This window comes from Podarcis erhardii (assembly GCF_964252035.2).
Source record: "Podarcis erhardii genome assembly, chromosome: 3".
NCBI classification, from domain to species: Eukaryota; Metazoa; Chordata; class Lepidosauria; order Squamata; family Lacertidae; genus Podarcis; species Podarcis erhardii.
Genome location: NC_138507.1, coordinates 58,490,057 through 58,512,585, shown reverse-complemented (window position 1 = coordinate 58,512,585; position 22,529 = coordinate 58,490,057). Strand labels below are relative to the sequence as shown.

Genomic DNA, 22,529 nt, shown 5'->3' with positions numbered 1-22,529 from the left:
CATAGTATTGCCCATTGTCAAAGATGACCCAGGGGTAAGAGTTTATTAGTGCATTTCTTCCTAAACCGAAAGTGACAGGGCATGCTTAAGGTCTTTTTGTTGCTGTTTGAAACAAATGAAAATTTCAGTGTGGAGTTCCCATGCTGAAGAGTATCGATCTACGTGTTCCCTCAGCCGCAGGAAGAAGAAAAAAGATACGATGAAATGCAATTTACTTTGTCATGTTCTGAGTATTGCTTCCATATCATTTTGAGTAATGAGAATATCTTCAGCTTGTAGAAGACAAACTTTGACAACACGGGTTATTAGTGAATGGAAGATGAATAACAGCAGCTGCTGATAAAATGTGCTTTAAAACTGGCCTTGTCTGATTGCCTGAGTACGTTAGATTGACTATATATTTAAGGTGTGCAGTTTAACAGTTACAACTGGCATGCCACTGTGGAGGATGAAAGCAGGCAGGGTAGAATTTAAAAATAAAAATATCTATTACTCTGTTGAGAAAAGCTTTGTGTTCATATATTTTTGTCTTTATTACTTGAAAATTGGAAGTTTCATGTATAAATGTCTAGAAATATGACAGAGGAGCCTGCCATGTACAGTGGTAGCTTGGTTCTCTAACTTAATCTGTTCCGGAAGTCCATTCCAAAACCAAAGCGTTCCAAAACCAAGGCACGCTTTCTCATAGAAAGTAATGCAAAATGGATTAATCCATTCCAGACTTTTAAAAACAACCCCTAAAACAACAATTTAACATGAATTTTTCTATCTAATGAGACCACTGATCCATAAAATGAAAGCAATAAACAATGTACTGCAGTCACACAATCAGTCAGTCAGTAGCTGAACTGGGTTCCACACATTCACAAAAACAAAAATGCTGCAAAAAACATACACAAAATAAATAGCAAAAACAGACAGACCACCGCGTAACACTCAAAAACGGAAGTGTGGCACTCAAAATGGAAGCATAACACTCAAAAAGGAGCACATTCGACTTCCGAAAAAAGTTTGCAAACCAAAACACACACTTCTGGGGTTGCAGTATTTGGGTCCAAGTTGGTTGAGTACCAAGGCATTTGAGAACCAAGGTACCACTGTACTAAATCAGACCCTTTGTCCAGCCAACTCAGTATTGTCTCCACCGATGGGTGGTGGCTGTCCAGAGTTTCAGACAGTAGCATTTCCCAGCATTACATAGAGGGATTGAACTCAGAACGATTTGGATACAAAGCAATGGGATCTACCACTGAACTATGACCCTTCCCCATTCATACAAGTTATTGCTAGCCAACATCTAGACTTATCACTGAGACTCCTTCACATTACTGTAGTAGAGCTTAGGTGACTTATTTCATTGCATTCTTTTGACTCACATACAAGTTTTATAGTTAATTTATGTTTACCAAAGGGGTTTGTTGGCATCTGTCTGTCTCAGGAGACAGTGGAAGACTGTGCCTTTGGAGGTCAAGTCAAACCATTGGAGAGTTACAGCTCCTGCTGTAGCTGTAGCGACGGATGCTGGAGAGACATGTTTTATTGTAGCTGGGGTAGATGAAGGTGTACAGTTTTGCTGCTACAAGTGCACCATGGCATTTCTTCTCTCTGCCTTCCTCCCAGTGATCACTCCTCATCTGGTCACTTCTGTGGATTCTATACAATGTTTATAGTTGAATTATGTTTACCAAAGGTGTGCCATGTCGATAATGCAGTGCTTGTGACCCGTGACGAGCTGAGAGTTATAGATTTTAATTGATTTCCATGCCATAGCTTTCACACTTTAGTATTTGTATAAATAGGTGTCTTATCCCATCACTCCTGCAAGGGATCTGACTAGTTTTGCGTAGGCTGACAAAACTAATTAGAGTGAATAATCTCCTAAATATTCCTTCAATATTTTAAAATGAATTTGGTGCCTGGCGTTATTCTAATGATCCAGTCAAATTTCCCAAAAAAACAACAACAACAAAAGGCTCTTTCTTAAGAAAGAAAAAGGCACATATCTCTCAGGGAAATTGATAATCGATCCCTTTTTGTACCATTTGTAAATGCCTTGGAGAAACATTCAAATTGTAAGACTGTGTGGCAGGGGTAAGGTTCATTTTCATCAACTCTGACATTCGCAGGAAATTTCAAATATCACACCCAAAATCAAACCATGTACACATTTAACTACTTGTGGAAAGGAAAACAGAGTATGTGTAAAAATCCATTTTATAAAAATATAATAATAACAACAATAATAATAATAACAGCCCCCCTCCCATTTAACAGGCCGTATATTATTTCGTGACTGAAAGCCTGGATAAAGAGGAAGGTTTTCACTGTCATCATGTAATGACAGCAGTAAGTGACCCTCTCTGGGGAGAACATTCTACAGATGGGGAGTCACCACAGAAAAGGCTCATTCAAATGTGCCCACAAAGGCCTTCCTTGATACCCACCATATCCCCATTTCCTTTCCACTGAAATTAGACCTAGAAAGCATTCTTTTGTAGCCAATGAACTACATTGTGGTGTGCAGTTTGTTGTGGGGTGTGTGTGTGTGAGATCCACAGCAGTTTCTCCAATTTGCAAATGTGCCCGCAAGCCCCAAAAGCTTGGTGGCCCTTATTCTATAGTAAAGTCCTGTGTTAATTTACCAAAACTGAGAAATTAGCTAAAAGTACCACATTACATGCAGCACAAAAACTTTGGTTATGTAACATATATGTGACCAAGCTGCTGAATACATTGCACGACTCAAGGGCACTTAAGTGAATCTTATTCCAGATACTCAAGACTTAGAGGGGCACTTGGACCTCATTGACCGAGCTATGCAGGCTACTCAGATGGTGTTGTGTAACAGCCTGAACTTCCCTGCCCTGTTGCTTGTGCTGCTTTACTTTTTCAGATAGTCAGCAGACTAAAATCAGAGCACAAATCCTCCAGGCTTGAGAGCCAAAACATTTCATTTGAGTGCTGCATCTCTTAGAATAAACAAGATATTTTTACTACTAAAATTAAACTTTATATTTCTATGGCAAATTTGATTAGCGCCTTAGATATAAATTGTGTATAAGTTTGTAGGAAAACAGGCTGTAGGTCCCATAAATATTTTGTAATGAAGCAAATAGCCAGTTGGCTATTCATATCCAAAATGTGCTTGGTTAGGTTTTCTTGAACTGGTAAACACCAATATGTTTAAATTATAAAACTATCCTTGCATGATGTGGAAACTGTTAAATATGGTTATTTATAGTGAGAAGAGTGTTGTTTGCTTGCATTGACTGTTTAATGACCCAACCAGCACTGATGCACATACAGATACAGATTATAAGAACTGATGCAATGAAACTGTTCATTTCTGAGAACAGATTATATTAGTGCAATCCAGACATCACCATTGCTCTTTGAATTTGTATCTGCTCCTGTAAGAGTGTAGAATGTATTCATGACTTGCTCAGATTGTCCATATTTAACAAGAAATTAAGGCATGTTTATAGGTGTACTAAAGCATAACTAAATTCCAGTTTTTTATTGTTCTTAGATTTTGTTGCTAGCTTTGCTTCTCCCTTCAATCTCTTCCCATACTTAGGTTTGTTTAAAAAATGAGTGCTTGGGGAAATACAGCAGGAAGGCTTTCACAGTATTTATTTAAATGATTCCTATCTGCCACTCACTGTTGGGTACAAAAGAAAAATCTACTGGGTTTGACATCTCTGTAGTGTTGTGCTGGATTGGTGAGCCGATGTATGGTAATGATGAAGAAGGAAGCCGCTTGGAATTCAACCTAGATGGTAGAAAATGCAAGATGTCAGTGAAGCCATATATTAAAGAGAATTTGAATTGGAAACAGAATCCCAACCTGCCACTGGGGGCATTTTGATCATTTTGATGTATTAAACTTTTATAGCAGCATTCAGATGAAGCTGAATTACTATACTTAATCTTGGGTGGTTTATGGTCTGCTGAGGTTTTAAAGCAGACATTGTTTGAATGAGTGAATCTGAGGTTAATAATAATTTCCCCTTATTTTTGTACACTGGGTGTGTGCAGTGTGTGTGTGTGTGTGTGTGTGTGTGTGTGTGTGTGTAAACATCGTACAGGGTCAAATTGAATTGCTGACAACTTGAACAGCCTGAAATGTTGAATACTGTGTATTGCACCTGAGATTATTTTGTTTAAACAATACTATATGTCTGTGTTTTGTGTGTTCGTGGATGTGCACCCACCGTATGCTTGTAATATTATATATTGTGTGCATGTATGTGCATCGACATAAAAAAATGCACCCATGACACATATAACATGGTGGAATAAAGAAGCAACTTTACTTTTTCCTACAGCAAAAATCTAAATTCTGTATGGTTGTCTTCTTTGTCAGTAACCACAGATGAGCTTTCCAAGTCCTGAGCACGGCAGTAAAAAGAAATCAATTACTATTAGAGTGGCACTCTAGGTTAGAGGCATTATGGGGTTCACACTTGGTTTTGCAGCAGGGAGATGATACTTAGCTGCAAATCAGGCATGATGCAAAAGATGGATGAGACAGAGTTCAAGGAGCAGTAATGTGAGGGTCCAGCACTATCTTTCCAAGCTGTCTCAGCAGCATGATGGATGGCTTGGTAGCAAGAAGCAATAATACTTGATGATGAAAGATTCATCTCCAGATCATGAGCCACTACAATGCCTACCTGGCTGGTGCTCCAGCAACACAGTGATTCCTGATTTGTTATAAGGATCTAAATTACTGTACTTAAGCAAGCAAACCAGGATGTTCAATTAGGAACCAGGTTTTTTTTGGGGGGGGGGGTTTGCAGCTGCTAATGAAGAAGGTAGCGTATCAACCATTCCTGCTCATTGTAAATGTAATTACCCCATATTTATGCATAGTACTTGTTGATGAGATCTTGTAAGCTTATGCTAATATGGTCTGTAATTTGTTACCTCTAGAAATCACTCTCTGTGTGCCTTCTGGTCATTATCGTGAAACATGATAAATGATCTCGCCCATGAGGTGTAAATGAAAATGAAATGGATAATTGGATGCTATGTCTAAAATGTGGCTGGAATAGTTTTTTGCAATTATAATTAATTTTTTTTCCTCTTCTGGTTGGAAATAAGGTGCTTTGCTATGTATCAGTGACCTTTAATCATCTTGGCTTTTGTATTGTTTGAGAATAATTTTTCAACAGATGGAACAAGGCACACTCAGAATAGTTCACTTAAATCCTTTTCAAACAGTTTCAAATATTTGGCTGTTTAATAATTCACAGGAAACCACTAATCATGACTTGCCTAGCATAGTTTATAAAAATAGTACATTTATGAGCACTTTGCTGCTGCATCTATGATACTCTGTTAAACTAGAGTTGGTCAGTGGGCCGTGTATATGGGTGAGAGAATGGCAATGAATTCTCCAATGTAACCCACACAATATTTCATATATTGGGTTAAGAGCATACCCAGGTTCGGATTAACATATGTGCAGATGTAATGCCAAACCATAGCTAGAAGTGGGGTTGGTGGCAGTGTATAGTCCTCTAGTACTTTACCTATCCCTTATTATTGAATAGTAGCTGGATAGATCGATGATGATAGATGATAGATAGATGATGATTGATAGATAGATAGATAGATGATAGATAGATAGATAGATAGATAGATAGATAGATAGATAGATAGATAGATGATAGATAGATGATGATAGATAGATGATAGATAGATAGATAGATGATAGATAGATGATAGATAGATAGATAGATAGAGAGAGAGAGAGAGAGAGAGAGAGAGATGATAGATAGATAGATAGATAGATGATAGAATGCCCTCATAATATAATTCTCTAGGCAACCTACAATAAATTAAATTTAAAGCAGGACTAAAAAGATAACAATTCAAATGCCACACTAAAATCCTGAACCAGCAAGAAAGACTAAAAGAAAAACCATGGTTAATGATTGGCTAATATTGCAGCTGCATACCAGCTCATGATTTGTTGTAGATTGCCATGACTACAGCTGTGAATATTGTCCATCTCGGTAAACAAAGCAAAATGTATTCTGTAGGAGAAACTTGTGTTATGTCCTGATATATCAATATTTATATATAATTTATGGGTTTTATCCAAGAAAGAATTGGCTTATCTGTGTGACCCTTTTCCATTTTCCCAAAAAACTTATCAATAATTCAAACCAAATGAAACAAATTCCTTCCAGTAGCACCTTAAAGACCAAGTAAGTCAGTTCTTGGTATGAGCTTTCGTGTGCATGCACACTTCTTCAGATACACATGAAAGCTCATACCAAGAACTGACTTAGTTGGTCTTTAAGGTGCTACTGGAAGGAATTTGTTTTGTTTTGACTATGGCAGACCAACACGGCTACCTATCTGTAACTCAAACCAAATGAATTATGAGAACCATAGGGTTAGAATACTTACCACTGGGAAATCCATTTATGCTGACTGTGGGAACAAAGGCTGACAATGAAGCAAAATATTAGCACTGGTTTGTAAGCAAAAAGTGGCCTTCTGGTTTTTGGAATAGTTTAGCAATTGTAATTCAGTAGCATTGTTAGTATTTTATTATACTAAACTTAGAAGAAAGGTGACCAAGTGTTCATGGAACACCAGTTTCCTTGTGTTTTATGTGCATATCCAAATATTCCCGAACCATCCAGAGAGCATAATACGGATTGTTTGAGGCCAGATCTAGAAACTGTGAAAACAGAGAGAAAATACTGACCCCTGTAATGCAGAGGATGTTTGCCTTAGTTTGCTTTGGTTTGGTGTCAAATCAGGTTCATCACATTCTGCTAAAGAAGAAGGAGAAATAATTTTGATGGTGAAATATTATAATATAAATAAGCTTGCTTCTTTGAAGTTGGAAATTTGGTTGCAAGACAAATGAAAATCATTCTAGCTCTGTCACCCTGGTTTATTGCCAGATCTTTAGGCTTCATTATTATGGAGACACTTCAACAGTTAGTCTGAGACTGCGTTAGAAATGCCTTCACCCATTGGAGTGGCACAAGTTGGTTCTAGCCCTGACCCTGCTTCACAACCTCTTTAAGTGCTTCTGCTTAGCTGGGATGTGTTCCTGAACTGTGTTAATGCCTCTTGCTTTTCTGGACGAAGGTTGGAGATGTGCATGTATAGAAACTGCTGGTTTAAATTGGCTGTGGCAAAGGCAAGAGTTGCATCTTTTGCTCCACCCATTCTTTGTCTCTGACCTCACCTTACCTCTGGCTCCCACCACCACTGGCCTGTGTGCGCGCGCGCACACACACACACCCTGATTGTTGCGTGGTAGAGAGTATGACTCCTGACTCTCAATTGTTTAATAATGGCAGCAACAAAAGGACCCCTCTCAAATTATCATCAAATTATCCTCAAATTATACTACAAATCTGGGGGAGGTAACCAGAAGTGGTGGCGACAGGGTTGCTTGGAAGGACTGTGAACTCAAAAACAAACACCTGGCCTCAGAATTCTTCAGTTCTTAGTGTGTGTGTTTTGCACTTAAGCTGAAGTGAATGATTGCTTTATTTAAATAAGAAGGTCACATGTGCAATGGACACGAAGCGAATCCTGCTTTTAACTTCTGCTGACAGTGCCTAGTGCTAAAGGACTGATCCTTTTTTATTATAAAAGGACAGATTGTAAAATGATTGCAGTGGTGTTTCAAATGGAGGTGAATAAAATGCCACGGTGATGCGCAGGTTGTGAAATTCAATATGCAGGAGTTAGCAGTTTCCGCTGCAAAATCATTCTTCGTAGTTCAGCACGCCAGGCAGTCAGGAGACACTGAGTCACTAAGATTAAACGCTCCCAGCTATACAGTTGTGTATGACTTTTGTATGTTATACATAAAGTTGGCATATTAAGTGGGAGCTTCCATGACTGCACTGAACTATGGTAAACACACACACACCCTTCTCTGTTTTTTTTTTAAAGTTTATAAATTTTTGAGAATACAACTTCAAAAAGGTAATAGGATGTACAAACCTAAGGAAAACAAAAAACCGCAACTGACTCAGAGTGCTGAATTTTGATTGTTGCTGGGAACTGTTAGAAGTCCCAGAGGTTGCAGTCCTAAATTCGTCTACCTGAGATGTGTAAGACCTGCTGGTGAAGAGTGGGTAATACATTTAAAAATGATTATAATTCCAAGTCATGACATAACACTAAGTTGATGAGCACATCTCTCCTCTTCCTGTGTGGCTGGGAAGAGGAGGAGAATTTGCAAAGAATTCTGGCTTGTCATTGTCATGCAAACCAGGAATCCTGGCTTACAGCAAATCTGATCAGTTTCAAAAGCAAGCCAACTTCAAGCCATAAGTTCTGATGCTGGCTTGTTTAACTAACCACAGTTTAGTGTAACCCAATATTCCTGGCTTTGTAACAAGTAAAACTAATTTCCACAGAAGTTTGCCTCCTGGCTGTGCAAGGGAAAGAAGGAATGGGTGAGACCAGATCTTTGATATTTGCATCTAATCCACAGAGTGCCAAATGTTGGTTTAGTGTTACATGTAAATGCAGCCAATACTTGTTCATTGTTATCTCTGGCTTCTTTCCCAGTTTTGGTATCATGCCTTGTACTTAATATCAAATCCGTTTATTGTGAGGACCATGCCTGTGCACAAAAATCAACACTACAGTAGTTAAAAATATTAAAATTCATTACATACTATGCCAACAAAACCTTCTTCCCACAAGATAGAAAAGGAGGGAAAACAAGCAGCGAGTTAAACAGACGGTGAAGGGGTCTTTACATTGTCTTCTATAAATCTTTCCCTGGCTTTCATGGCCTTCATCACAAAGACCGCCTTGTACTTAACTTGCACATGGAATCAGTTCCCAAAAGATGTGATCAAAATCTTGGGGTTTCTGGGGGCTGTGCTGGATTTTCATAGGTCACAGTCTATGACTGAGCACTGATGTAAACACAGACACTGCAAGTCTGCTTTCATGATTCAGCTGTTAAACAGTTATACCACTCTTATCCATCAGGCCCCTTGTGTCCACACCTTCCTCCCCCTGGTCATATTTGTTGCCACCTGTAGGTGAGGAAAGTTTCCTAGCTGTCCTATAGTTGTGAGACAGAATCTATGCATCTTTTACCTCAGACACTTAGTTGTGAAACATTTAATTAACATGGCAGGGGGAAAATGCAGAGGAGACACTGCTAAGCAGTTGAGAAGAGGCAGGACTGAGGGGCTGATAATCTCAGTATGGCTGAACAAAAGTAGTGTGAGGAGAATGCTGTTGCGTGTCGAGGTCCCCAGGTCCACCCCAATAACTCACACATCACACAGAATTTTTTGTTTAAGATTTTTGGCATAATTTTGGCCACAACTTTATTAAAATACAAATTTGTGAGTGGTTGCGTAGGCATTGGTTGCGACTATCTGCCCCCACCATGGGTGACAGACTGACATTCCGCATGATGTGAAAGTCAGAATGGGGGAATACACTTGGGGGTTACGCGGAGCAGGGAACCTGCCCTCACCCCAAATGCAACCAGGAGCTCATTGCTATGGCCCGAGCCCCCTTGACAGAGTGGACAAGCAATAGTTAGCTCCCAATTCCTTTAACGGAATCCCTTGCAGCAGCAGCATTAGAGGGGCAGGCGCAGCCAATCCATGCCCCTCAACCAACCAAACCATAAACCAATGCCTAACCGCGAACCTTACAAGTTGTGACGATTTGCTACGCAGTAGGCAAAAACCAAATGGCCCCAGCCAATCAGCCAGATGGACAAAATTCCTACCAGGCCCCTGCTCCAAAGCAGACGACCCCATGACAGGCATAGCAAGGTCAAAGCGAACAACCCTATTCTAGGGAGGGAGGGACGGGCAATCCAATGCACGGGCGAAAAGAGGAAGCCCTAGCCTCGTGCAAGGAGTTTTACTATTTCTGGCTGTCAATCAATAAATGGCAACATTAACTTCTTCCCAACAACAAGGGAAGCCCCAATCGCATCAGTGGCCAACGATCAATTAGCCCACCCCCCAACTTAGGAGTGTTCTGGCGGCCCCCACCGCAACACGTGCTCTCCATGAAGGAGAACATGCTTTGTGCACAAGTCCTGTTTGTGGGCTTGGCATCTGATTGGTCACTATAAGAACAAGATGTTGGACTAGATAGGCCTTTGACCAGATCCAAGGGGACTCTTCTTTTTTAATCGTGTAGATCTTTATTGAATTTTAACATAAAAATTGACAGAATAAAAGATAAAACAGGTAATTTAGAAACAAACCCCACCCCAGCTGGGCTCTTATTATGCTTTCTGTTTCCAGGCGGAATGATTTTGTGTCCTGCAAAGGCTCTGCTTTTTGCCGTCTGCAGCCACGTGGCTTACACAATATGTTGTTATCAACAAATCATAGAGCATGCTATTGAGAGTGTCTGTACATGCTTGGTAGCATTCTCCTTTGCGTCTGAATGAAAGCCTGTACTGCATAATACAAATCGTAATAGAAATGAAAAGAGTCACAAAGTCTTGTTGGTTCTCTGGAGAAATTGTTGAAAAATCTGCAGATCTGGATGAATGGAGTTAACAAATCCCGTAAAGCGGTTGTCCACCTTTAAAGGGAAACACTTGGTTGATGTTAAAACAAGAACAAGGCCTTATTCTCTAGTAGACTGTAGCACATGGCCCTTTTTATATTACCATTTTAGGCAGGGTGAGATTTGGGAACTTAATTTTTGGAGTGGTTTGTGAAGGGGATTTCCCAATAGAGTGCCCAGTGGGGTGTCAGGAGCAAAGGACAGAAATCCATGTTGCCCTAATTTTTTTATCTTTGTGTTGAGCTCCTAGAATCACAAAGGTGCTCGGTGACTTCAAAATGAACAGTCTGGCTGTTGATTAACTTCCCTGGTAAATAGCATACAGTCCTTACATTAATAAGGAATGTGATCTGGTAGGAAAGAGCTTAAACCAGTGTGTGTTTGGAGAAAGCCCAATTCAATCCTATCTCTCTTTCAGTAGTGCTGCATCCTGGGGCACCCTTTCTGTCAGTTTTCTCTGGACCTCCTTAGATTGACTAGGATCTCAGTCTCTCTCTGCGTTTACAGACAGAGACACACAGTATTTGTGATTGTGACTGTATGCTTGTGTTTTGAATAGGATTCATAATCCAGAGACGACTGTAGCAGATCTCCCACCTTCAACATTAGCCCCATCCAACCATGGATGGGGAGTGTGAAAAGTGGGGTGAGCGAGCTAGCTCTGCCCCTGGCCCTATTGCCCTCCAGAGAGTCCCCACCCCACATGTTTTCTTTCCAGATTGCTATGACACCTGAGTATACTTTATTTCTAAATTGATGGTACTGCTTGCAAAATGTGATACAGAATTAGTGTTGGCTACTTCATGTCTTCCATAGTACCGTGATCTCAAATGTCCTTTTTGGGGGTACAAGAGTCAACGTGCTGGTCAATTCCAGGCTGCCTTTAAGGTGCCATATGTCTCTTTGCTGTCATTTTATATGCAAGTGCAGTTTTATCCCCCCCCCCCCCCGTAGATGATCCCAATGTTTCCACAAGCTTGTAAGTGACATGTACTTCTGATGCTAACCACATTAACTACGGAATAAACACCATTTGGTTGTGGAAATAAATATAATAGTTTAACAGTAAAAATGAACAAAAATCCTCATCTTGAACTGTGTACATGCTAGCTGCACCATGAACATATTTGTTTATTAAAAGAATAAAGGTTGCTACATGCCAGTATCAGCCCCAGTAGATGCTCACATACCAGTGCCAATGCCAGCACTAGCTGCCCCACTTTTGGTTCCTGATTAAACAGTGTGGAAGCAAACTTTTTTAAAAAAAAAAAAAATCATCACAGGAGATAAATTGTGATGCAGTTTTCCTAGTAGAAGGAATCCCCAGATTCTACGAACCTAAATTCAAAACAAACTAATTCTTCATAAGATTTCCCCCTCCAATGCACAATGTATATTTAAAGCTAATTTGGATCTCCAACTGAATCTAATCCCAATGATGAAGCTAGCATTCATGATGACAGTTCATTTGCTGTGAAATTAAGATGTTAAATGTCAAGCTTATGAAGGTCAATCACATAAAGAACAAACACTAAACTGTGCAGAATACCATTCCACCAGCTCTGCCAGTGTGGAATTTTATTTTGAAATAGAGTTAAAAATGCAGGCAACATCTGATTCTCGAGAGGAGTTTTATAACTGATACAGTGGCTCACTTTAGGCGTTTTTCCCACTGATTCCTAATTGGGGATGCCCTCAACCTTTGACTTCAAAGAACAGGATATTATGTTTAGAAAAATATACTTCAATTAACAGCATGCTTGTTGTGGATTAAACTATGCATTCATAAGGCTAATATATCACTGCATAATACATTTTTCTTAGGTTGGAGGCACAAAGAATATTTTTATATTAGCATATACATTTTGGTTTTAGGCTCTTGAAGAGAAGGAGATGTTTATAAAGTCTCTGCATGTTTCAGTAAATTATGCATGAATTTTAATCAGTTATTAAATGAACCAGTAATTGTTGAGCGGCATTATTAATATTCTTCATAACACAATACTCTATCAGAGCCAGAGGTGTGGTGTAACTAAGAATCCCAAAAGTACACTAAATGACAACTGAAGCATGCAGTCCCAATATACCAGATAAACTTTTCTGATGTTACCTAATTAAGTTTCCTATTAATGGTTCTCATTCCTTATTCTACAACCCGAGCTATCAAATATTCCCCAATTATAATTTCAAAATTACAGAGTTTACTTTCCTATTGCAAGTAACCTGAAACTTTTTGCATCTTTAAACAGAAGTTAGTGGGCAAAGTCTGAAGCTGTTAGACATTGGGTTTATATCGCACCGTTTTCATATGTATATTCCATGACAGCTTTATATGTATATAGCCTCTAGCAACTCTTAATTTAAGGAGACAGAAGGGGCTCATCTTTTAGCTTGCTATCCCATTGCTATGACTCACAAGGTTGATTAACAAACTCTAGCGGATTATCTCAGCAAATCCCAATTCAATTTCTGAAACTATATTTTTGCAAAGTATTGCACGATAGGAGATAAGAGTAAAATGTGGACATACCACACAGTGTCGTAGCTAGAGCTGGACCGTCAGGCCAAAGTCCAGAGCCCTGCACCCCAGGGTGTTCCCAGAGAGCATCAGTGGCCAACAGGCCAGGACAGTAGCACCTAGGCTGGTGGGCATGCCAAGATCCACTAAGACTTGTTGCTGCAGCATTCATTCATTCATTGCACTGCATTTACATTCCACCTTTTTCCTTCATGGAGCTCAATGTGGCCTATACATGGTTCTCCCCTTCCTCATTTAATCCCCATGACAGCAATGCAATGTAGGTTTCCCACTCTGATGTACACCTGCTGAGCAAGAAATGATAAGAAAGAGGAAAAGCCTGCAAAGGGGAAGGTATTAAATCAAGTGGCAGGGGATGGTTGCTTACCAGGATTTATTTATGTGTAAACATTATAGAAAGATCATGGGTGTGAGGAAAACAATGGCTGTATAGCACTGTATTAAGTATTGTATGGAACTACTGTTTTAATTGTGCCTTAGATAGGACTGAAGGACCCCAGAGTATGGAAGAAGCAACCAGAGTTGGTGGGTTTCCCTTTTCTAGTGTAACACCCACTTTTGGTTGGAACAGATAAGACTGGGAGTCCTCTACCCTCTACAACAGTATTCCAATATTGCTTCCTTGCATTGCTCACATAGAGCTGGAGAGGGGCAAGGACAAAGTGGGGCATTGGCTCCCTCAGTTGTATCCTCTTTGCCAACCCTGTCGGGAGAAAAAATAACTAAAGAAGAGCAGGTGGTAGCCATTCTATCTAGAGCTGGAAAAATGCTTCTTCCTGAGAAAGACTGTGCTTATTGTTCAGCTTGTTTATTTGTCCAAATATGTTTGTCCAAAGTTATGACACAACACAATTGCTTTTTATTCAGTAGATGAAAGCTGAATGGTAGGTGTTTTTAATTATGATTCTGAAAGATCTATTCAAATGATAAGCAAATAAAACCATTCCAACAATATTAGCCAATCATTAGGAGATCACAGAGTCCTGGAGAAGGGAATGGAATGATTGGTAAATTTCACTTTCTCACTTTCTCTCATTTTTCCGATCTTAAATTCAGTTATCCATATTTTTGCAAATGTTTTGTAAAACATCCTCATTAAAATGCATCAGCATCTAAGCGCTATTTTTGCATCCAATAACCACCAATATAATGCATTTTTGTATGTTATTTTCTTTGGTACAAGACACTACATTGCAAAATTCGCAAAAGAATTTTGAAGAATGGTTGCTTTTCATTTTGCATATTGTTCCAGAAAGTGCAAATTTCTCCCCCATCTTGACCTGGAGATGACCCTTTATACAATAAGTACCTGGAAACATAGGGTTGTTGGTTTGTTGTTTTGTTGATTTTTTTTATATAGATATACTATTTATCTTCTCTATTTTTCACAAAATATATCAAACTAGCTTACGATATAAAATACAATAAGATCAGCCTTCTGGACTTTGATGCAGTAGATGAATTTCCAGTGGGGCTTACATCCAGTTGTTCATACAGTAGACACAGAAGGAAGGAGTTATTTAATGTTCCCTAGCGTTTCTTTCAAGAGATTAAACACATGTGGGATATCCTAATAGATTATTTAGGTTAGATATTTTTCTAGTTGTCTATCCAGCTTTTTGGATTTGCTGCGTTGCAATACTGCTGATTGTGAAACCCCCGTGTGCCTTGAATTTAGCATTGATGCCTAATTAACTGAAACAAATTAGCCAAAATATGAGCCATCTGGAATGAAAATGAAGCCTGTGTATTAGTGGATTCATTTTATTCAGGAAAGTGTGTGTTGCTTTTAATTGCTTCCTGAAGTAAATCACTCCTAGGCAATGCTACTGTAGGCAGAATCTCCATTGTTATAGTTTATTTTCTCTGTTGGTCCCCTAGTACTAAAGGCAATTTAACAGAAGTATTGAAATATATTCCGGCGTTTCATGTTTTTTATCAGCTGATATTGTTAGTTGTGTGTGTTAAATATTCACATACTTCCTTACATTGCTGCTGTTTACTCATTTAAGATCCAGGCCTTATGCCAATATTTATCTTTCTGACTCAGCTCTTATAATTGTGTCTTACAGAACCACCTCGACCAATAGCACCCCCACAACTGCTTGGAGTTGGACCAACTTACTTACTGATTCAGTTGAATGCGAATTCCATTATTGGAGATGGGCCGATTATCCTAAAAGAAGTGGAATACCATATGACAACCGGGACCTGGACAGAAACCCATGCTGTAAATGCACCAACTTACAAGCTGTGGCATTTGGACCCAGACACAGAGTATGAAATTCGTGTTCTTCTAACCAGACCTGGAGAAGGTGGCACTGGTCAACCAGGTCCACCACTTATCACCCGGACCAAGTGTGCAGGTATTGTTCATTGTTCTAGACTCTATTCTGGATTTACTGTAATACGGTACTGCTATAACCTAATTTTAGAATGTGCTTTTTTCTTTCTGCAACCCATATGTTTAGATCACCTGTGCTGGCTTTAGAGTTCAGCTAAGAATTCAACCAGTAGTAATTTCTCAAAGGGAAGTGGCACCTTTATTCTGTTACAGGGGATTTCCCCCACCCTATGAGAATTGGTGCATGGTTGTAGCTAAGAGTATATGCTGTGGGCCAAGTAGCTGGAGGTTTATATGCAAGCTGTGCTATGAACTTGCAAGGCGACATTAGCAAACCAGTCACACTCCCCACCCCCACCCTAATTCACAATGACTTGAATTGAGAGGATTTCTTGTGGAATGGAGTTTCACTTCCTTCTCTGCTGTCCCTGCTGTGGTCATCTGTAGCCCCAGAAAAGCAGTTACTGAATAGCTCAGGAACGAGCTATTGGTTTACTTAAGTAGCTTTTCATAAGAAGATCATAGCCAAAACAATTAAAATGTGATTTCAGAGTTCCTTGTCAGAAAAGGGAGTTGCATGGGGGGGGGGGGAGAGAGGAAAAGTTTAATTTATTCTTTAAGCATTTAAATAAATAAACTTTTAAAAGGTGATCAAACCTAAGAATTGCATGTGTCAGAGAACATTCTTCTACCCCAGTCAAGCTAGCCTATTGTCAACCCCAGTCAAGCTAGCCTTGGTTTTTATTTACCATCTCCTGAGATTGATGAAATCCTGACAAACATACAATTCAGTCTGGGATACATGAGATCACAAGCAGCAGTGCTCCATCCTGCAACAGTGGTATCATGTGAAAAGCCCTAGACCTGCAGGAAGACTAGCAACTCTGAGCAACCTTAATGCTGGTGTGGGAAAGAGCTACAGCTGGAGTGGAGAACCTCTAACCTTTGGGTCAAATTTGGATGGACTGCCAGTTCCATTCCCCCACATTTAGCCTTCTAGCCCATTTCCCTCAGATGATACCCACCTGCCCCACACCTGATATCAGATGTGATGTCAGATATGGAGCTGGTACATGGCTGAATCATCTGACCATGCACTAATCCCTGCAGAAAGCAGAATTTAAAGCCCCACGCACCAGCTAATTTGTTGGGAGTTCAGTCCTGCTTAGTTTGGGTGTGCAAACGAGTTGCCTGTGGAGAAATCATTGGCACACCTGAATAATAATAATAATAATAATAATAATAATAATAATAATAATGTTATTTATACCCTGTCCATCTAGTTCGCCTTCCCCAGCCACTCTGGGCAGCTCCCAATCAAATATTAAAAACATAATACAGCATTAAACATTAAAAACGTCTTTTAAAAGTAGGATAGTTGCTTATTGCCTTGACATCTGATGGGAGGGCGTTCCACAGGGCAGGCTCCACTATCAAGAAGGCCCTCTGCCTGGTTCCCTGTAACCTTACTTCTTGCAGGGAGGGAACCGCCAGAAGGCCCTCGGTGCAGGATCTCAGTGTCCAGGCTGAACGATGGGGGTGGAGACGCTCCTTTAGATATACTGGACCAAGGCCGTTTAGGGCTTTAAAGGTCAGCAGCAACACTTTGAATTGTGCTCGGAAATACACGGGGAGCCAATGTAGGTCTTTCAAGACCAATATATGGTCTCGGCGGCCACTCCCAGTCACCAGTGTGGCTGCTGCATTCTGGGTTATTTGTAGTTTCCAGGTCACCTTCAAAGGTAGCCCCACGTAGAGCGCATTGCAGTAGTCCAAGCGGGAGATAACCAGAGCATGCACCACTCTGGTGAGACTATCCGCAGGCAGATAGGGTCTCAGCCTACGTACCAGGTGGAGCTGGTAGACAGCCTCCCTGGACACAGAATTGACCTGCACCTCCATGCACAGCTGTGAGTCCAAAATGACTCCCAGGCTGCGCACCTGGTCTTTCAGGGGCACAGTTACCACATTCAGGACCAGGGAGTCCCTGCAGGAAGCAGGGTTGAACTCCCCACTTGTCAGCTGATGCACCGTTTAATTATGATTAGTCTCTATGTCCCCACCCACTCCAATGGACCTACACTGATGGGACAAGCCACTCACCAATCACTCAATGATATCATGATGTCATACAGCTGACAGGTGGGTGGTCCTGCCCACCTCTCAAAGTTGGCCCTCAGTGTGGGGAAATGTGGCCTTGCTGAACCAAAAAGGTTCTCCACCCCTGAGCTGTGGAATAGAAATCCATTTTCTCGCATTAGTAGGTGGCCCAAGAAGGAACAGTGTTGCTGTATCTCCAACTCAACGCTAAAGTTGCATGAGAACCCAGTGTCAGAGGTGGTCTTATAAATAGAAGAGCAGTGGTTTTGTACAAGCTGCCTTTACAGTTCCATTGCTTGTTAGCAGGAGAAATCTCAACAGCTGTGATGTTACAGATGTTGAGCCTTTTCATGGGTCACTTTAATTGTGTAGCTCACAGCAGCCTCTGTGCCTTTCCTTCCCCCTGGAGTTCACAGATCTCGCCGCAAGTTCCACTTCCAACGTTCACTCTAATTGTGGGGAATCAAAAGCACAAGGCACTTGTGATTCTGCAAGTCACAAAATTAAAGCAACTCATGAACTATCCGAGGATCATTGTTTTTAGCAGAGTAGTCAGTTTGGTGCTCCCCTAGGTAGGTGAGCTATATTTAATTTTGAAAGGGGAAAAAAATAAGTTCTTGAAAAAGTTGAGCAGCAACTGTTGCAAACATTCCTGTGCTGAATTTAATAAGCTGTATCTCGGTAAATGGGGACACCTGGTGTTGGTAACACTTTATTTTGAAGATAAAGTGCCTTGAGAATTTCCTATTCTGTGTCTCTGCCCTAGACAAACTACTACCCTGAAATTTGAAATACACAATGTTATTGCTACCCTAGGAATCATGTGTCAACCTTGGATCAGATGACACTTGCTGAAATCCACCTGCTGTTAAAGGGTTCTCACTTCTCTTAAATATTTTAGGCATTGGTGCAAACATAAGTAGAAGCTGGAAGTAACTTTTTTGATTGGAGCACTAGAGTTAGAATGGAAAAATAATCATTTTACCTCCATTTTCCATTATGGCATATAGGGGAATGGAGTGCTTTGCTCTGGAAATATTGGTTATTCTTATCTTGAGCCTGCTATGGTTTGACAGACACAATTAAGTATGGTGAAGTTATTGTAATTTTAGAAATCACCAGTATATTATTGATGAATGAGATGTATAAAGTAATGATTGGATTAAATCAAGCTTAAAGGTGTCATCCAATGTCTCATGACTGGACTTAACCTTCTTCTCCATTCCCTGCTCTCCCCCCCCCCCCCGGATTTCTGCTCAGGAAGTTTCCCCAATTCACTTGAGGAGATTTTGAGTGTTCATGGGGGGGCTGCAGGTGAAACAATAAGAAAAGGGAAGTCCCATTAGGTCAGCTGAATGTTTCTCTTACATCACCGTAGCCAGTCCTCTGGAGATTGGATTAAATACAATTTAAGAATAAAATAAGTTAGCTCTGCTGTCATTTATCAATACTTGTTTTCTCCCAGACTCGTATTCCCATGAGGCTGGGTAATGGTGTGGGTCTAAATTAAAACAATGTATATCAGTTTCCACTGTTGTCCTACAACAATACTGGAAATTATGTTCAGGAAAATGTATTGTGTCTTCCAGATATCTTTTCAGATAGCCTCTCTTTCCATTGTAAACCCATTAAATAAGATCATAATAAAGCCATGAAAAGGCACTTCTAACTTGAGCATCAAATGACAAAGCTGATACAGTCTGTGTAGCTGCTCGCTTCCTGCGGAAAGCCTGTAAGCTGGCCATGAGCATAGCAACACTCTACCCATCTGTAATTCCCAGCAACTAGTATTTATAGGCATTCTGCCTCTGGAATTAGAAGCAAAATGTAGCCATTGGGGCTAGTAGCCATTTATATCTTTATCTTGATTATGTAATCTCAAAAATCCAATGAAAGTTTAATATATAGCCTGGTGTGCTTTATTATAGAGCTAGATTTTGCCAAACATTTTTTATTGGGCCTCAAAGGTTTATTTTTAGTGTGCAAAGGATGTGGAGCTAAATTGTTAGGAGGGATATGTTAGAAAACTGCTGCAGGCTGTTCTTACTTTGAAGACAACACTATTTTTTTATTTTAAAATAAATTGAAAATGAACTTTACACAATGTTGATATGGCAGTTAATGTTTTGACATTTTCAAACCATTTTCTGTGATTTCTTTTCCACTCAGATAGATAGACACACACACACACACACACACACACACACACACCATAAAATGGTTATATATATAGCAGGAATGATGACTGCAACTCCCATCATCCTCAGTCAACATGGCCAGTGTCAGGGATGATTGAAGCTGGAGTCCCAGAAACATCTGGAGGGCCACAAGTTGGCCATCAATGATCTATTAAATAGTGTGATATTAAGCATCCAGTATACCATAATTTATCAAGTAGCCCAGCTAAACTGATTTGACTTTGATTTTAGATCTGGCAGATGGAAGCATTTTTAAATTAACTGATTTGCCTTCAAAAAACTTTCATCACAAAATCTGCTGAGCCTATGGGAATTCTCCGTATGCAGGAATCCATAACAGAACTGCATGGATGAGTTCCCCTCTTAGTTGAATTCAAAATCAACCTGTCGTTATAATTTCTTTGGGAATTTGGGTCTGAGACATACCAGTATCCATGGTCTGCAATTTAACCACCTGTCTAAACTCCAAAAGACAAGTCGTTCTGCTATGATTCATTGGGAACAAAATTCCTAAAGGGCTACAGTATCAAAAGGGCAACTTGTAGCTTCAATTCAATCTCATGAGGCTGCAGCAACCAGAGAGCTTTCTCAGACAGCCTAAGTATATAGGGAAGCAAGACAATTCTGAAGGCACTCTGATGGCAGATTCTTTAAAGATTTTACAGGCCAGAACAAGCAACGTAACTTAACGATGGCAACAGCCAGGATAATATGCTCATTACAAGGCACCCTGTTCAAAAGCCAGGCTGCAGCATTTTGGAACAGCAACTTCACACTGCACAGAGTGAGAAGATATACAGTGGGACAGGCTTTCACTGTGCACTAGATTGTGGCCATAAATAGATTCTGAAAGAGACAGTGTTCAGCAGGGGTGTCATAGTTTTAGGTACTAATGTATGCATTTTTTGCAGTATAAAATCAGTGGATAAATCGTCAGTTAATAGTAAAGTTAAATAACCACAGAATAAATTTAATATTTATACAGTTTGGCTTAGTTAAAACATACTGGCATGGTTTCCAGATCATAGTTTGAAGGAGGTGGCAGCAGAGGGGCAGGACACAGCCTTGGAACCAAGAACCACCTTCATAGATACGATGCACCTGCCCAGAAAGAGCACATGTGTGCACATGCAGTAGACCCTTAGGGCTAGAGAGTGTCATAGTGAGCTTGCCCTGCCTCATCATTCAAAGCTTGGTGTAAGGGGTATGTCAACTGTTGGGCCATCTTTCTACGTACTGTTTGCTTATGAACCTCTAGCCTTCCAGATGCACCTTGGAATCTTGATTTCTGGAGCTTGTTCTTGCTGCTAAGCCTGTACCGTTCTTAGCTAAAATAAATGTCTATTCCTTATTCAGGTAGGTAGCCGTGTTGGTCTGACGCAGTTGAAATATACATATAAAAAAAAATTAAAAATTGTCCAGTAGCACCTTAGAGACCAACTAAGTTTGTTCTTGGTATAAGCTTTCGTGTGCCTGCACACTTCTTCAAACAATCTATAGATAGATAGTCTGAAGAAGTAGATGCACACTATCTATTCCTTATACTTGCTTAACAGCCTCTGTCATTGAGTTTGGGGAGTTTACCGCCATGTTTTGAAAGGTCCGAGTTCACACACATAGGGGATGGGGGGGGCTGTTTTGCTATGGTATGCTAAGACCTGCACTCAAAAGTGATGAATAAATATAATAAATTAATAAATATGTCTTGCTAGTTGCAATGTTGTACACTACACAGATTGGCATCTATTATTAAGAGGGTCATTGTGAAGGTTATACTGAATTTCAACTTTCAAAAAAGTTGGACTCCCCACCACCCTCATTTGTCAAGTCTGGCTCTCTGTTAGGGAATAGATCCAGATGAAGATTATGCTATATTATTTTGAGGTCCTAGAGAGGAAGCAAAGTATGAAAGTGGCTAAAGGTGCAAGGAAGTTGCCACTTCAAATACATGAAAATAATGCAGAACTGCACAGTCCATTTAGAGATTTTTCTAGAGCAGGGATTACTTTTGGAATTTAAGATGGGCCTCAGATCTAGAACTGCTAGAGAGACCTAGAAAGTGATGCATGTGAAGATTTCTATAGCTGGTAGTAAAATTCACATCGGATGCAAATATCTTTAATATTTGAGACTGTGGTTAAATGTTGCATTTAGCCTTTCTTTAAGACTCCTGTAATGGCAAGAAAGCAATCCTAACATGATGATAAAAAATGGGAGTATCTCCTCTGCATGCAAGTAGATAAAAATGACCTAATTTAATTTACATACACACACCATTGGAAAGCCATTCATCAGTGCAGGTGAGAAGAGTATGGGTATTATGTCTTCTATACATTTACAGATTTTTCTCCCAGTTTGTATCCTTCCAGACAAGAGGAGAGCCCCAGCTGCATTTAGACCACAGTGATTTATCAGATGTGTGGGCATCTAGTCAATAGATCACATTTCTGAGAAGAGCAGTATCTGTAGCAAGAAAATGCATTGAGCACATTAATCCAAAGACTCTACTCCAGCAGTAAAAGAGGTGACACAGATGATCATTCATATGATACTGCTTCAGAAGACCTTAGAGAGAAGCTCATGCTACAAAGTTCAAATCCTGATAATATAATCTTTGTATCTGAAGGTTTCCAAATTTGCCATTTTGTTTTGTAACTGTTCTTATTGAAATTTTGATTGTTTTGGAAATGAAAGTGGCTTTCTAATCTAGATGGTGGTGGAAAGAATTTTTAAATTGATATATATATATATATATATATATATATATATATATATATATAACACAAAATGTGCA

At 39.9% G+C, this 22,529-nt stretch overlaps 1 protein-coding gene and 1 long non-coding RNA gene across 15 annotated transcripts in view; one reads left to right on the top strand and one right to left on the bottom strand.

The window, feature by feature from the left end:
* The window catches only part of PTPRK (protein tyrosine phosphatase receptor type K), a 341,149-nt gene that overhangs the window by 186,963 nt on the left and 131,657 nt on the right, over positions 1-22,529 (top strand). For all 14 annotated transcript variants that reach the window (XM_081856114.1, XM_081856122.1, XM_081856118.1 and 11 more), the window contains exon 7: positions 15,166-15,459. In XM_081856114.1, coding sequence (XP_081712240.1) covers positions 15,166-15,459 — 294 coding nt within the window. The remainder of the gene's footprint in view (positions 1-15,165; positions 15,460-22,529) is intronic.
* LOC309338807 overlaps positions 10,476-22,529 on the bottom strand; it is a 39,661-nt gene continuing 27,607 nt past the window's right edge. Inside the window, exon 4 of the long non-coding RNA XR_014155050.1 lies at positions 10,476-10,569. This is a non-coding gene — a long non-coding RNA (uncharacterized lncRNA). The remainder of the gene's footprint in view (positions 10,570-22,529) is intronic.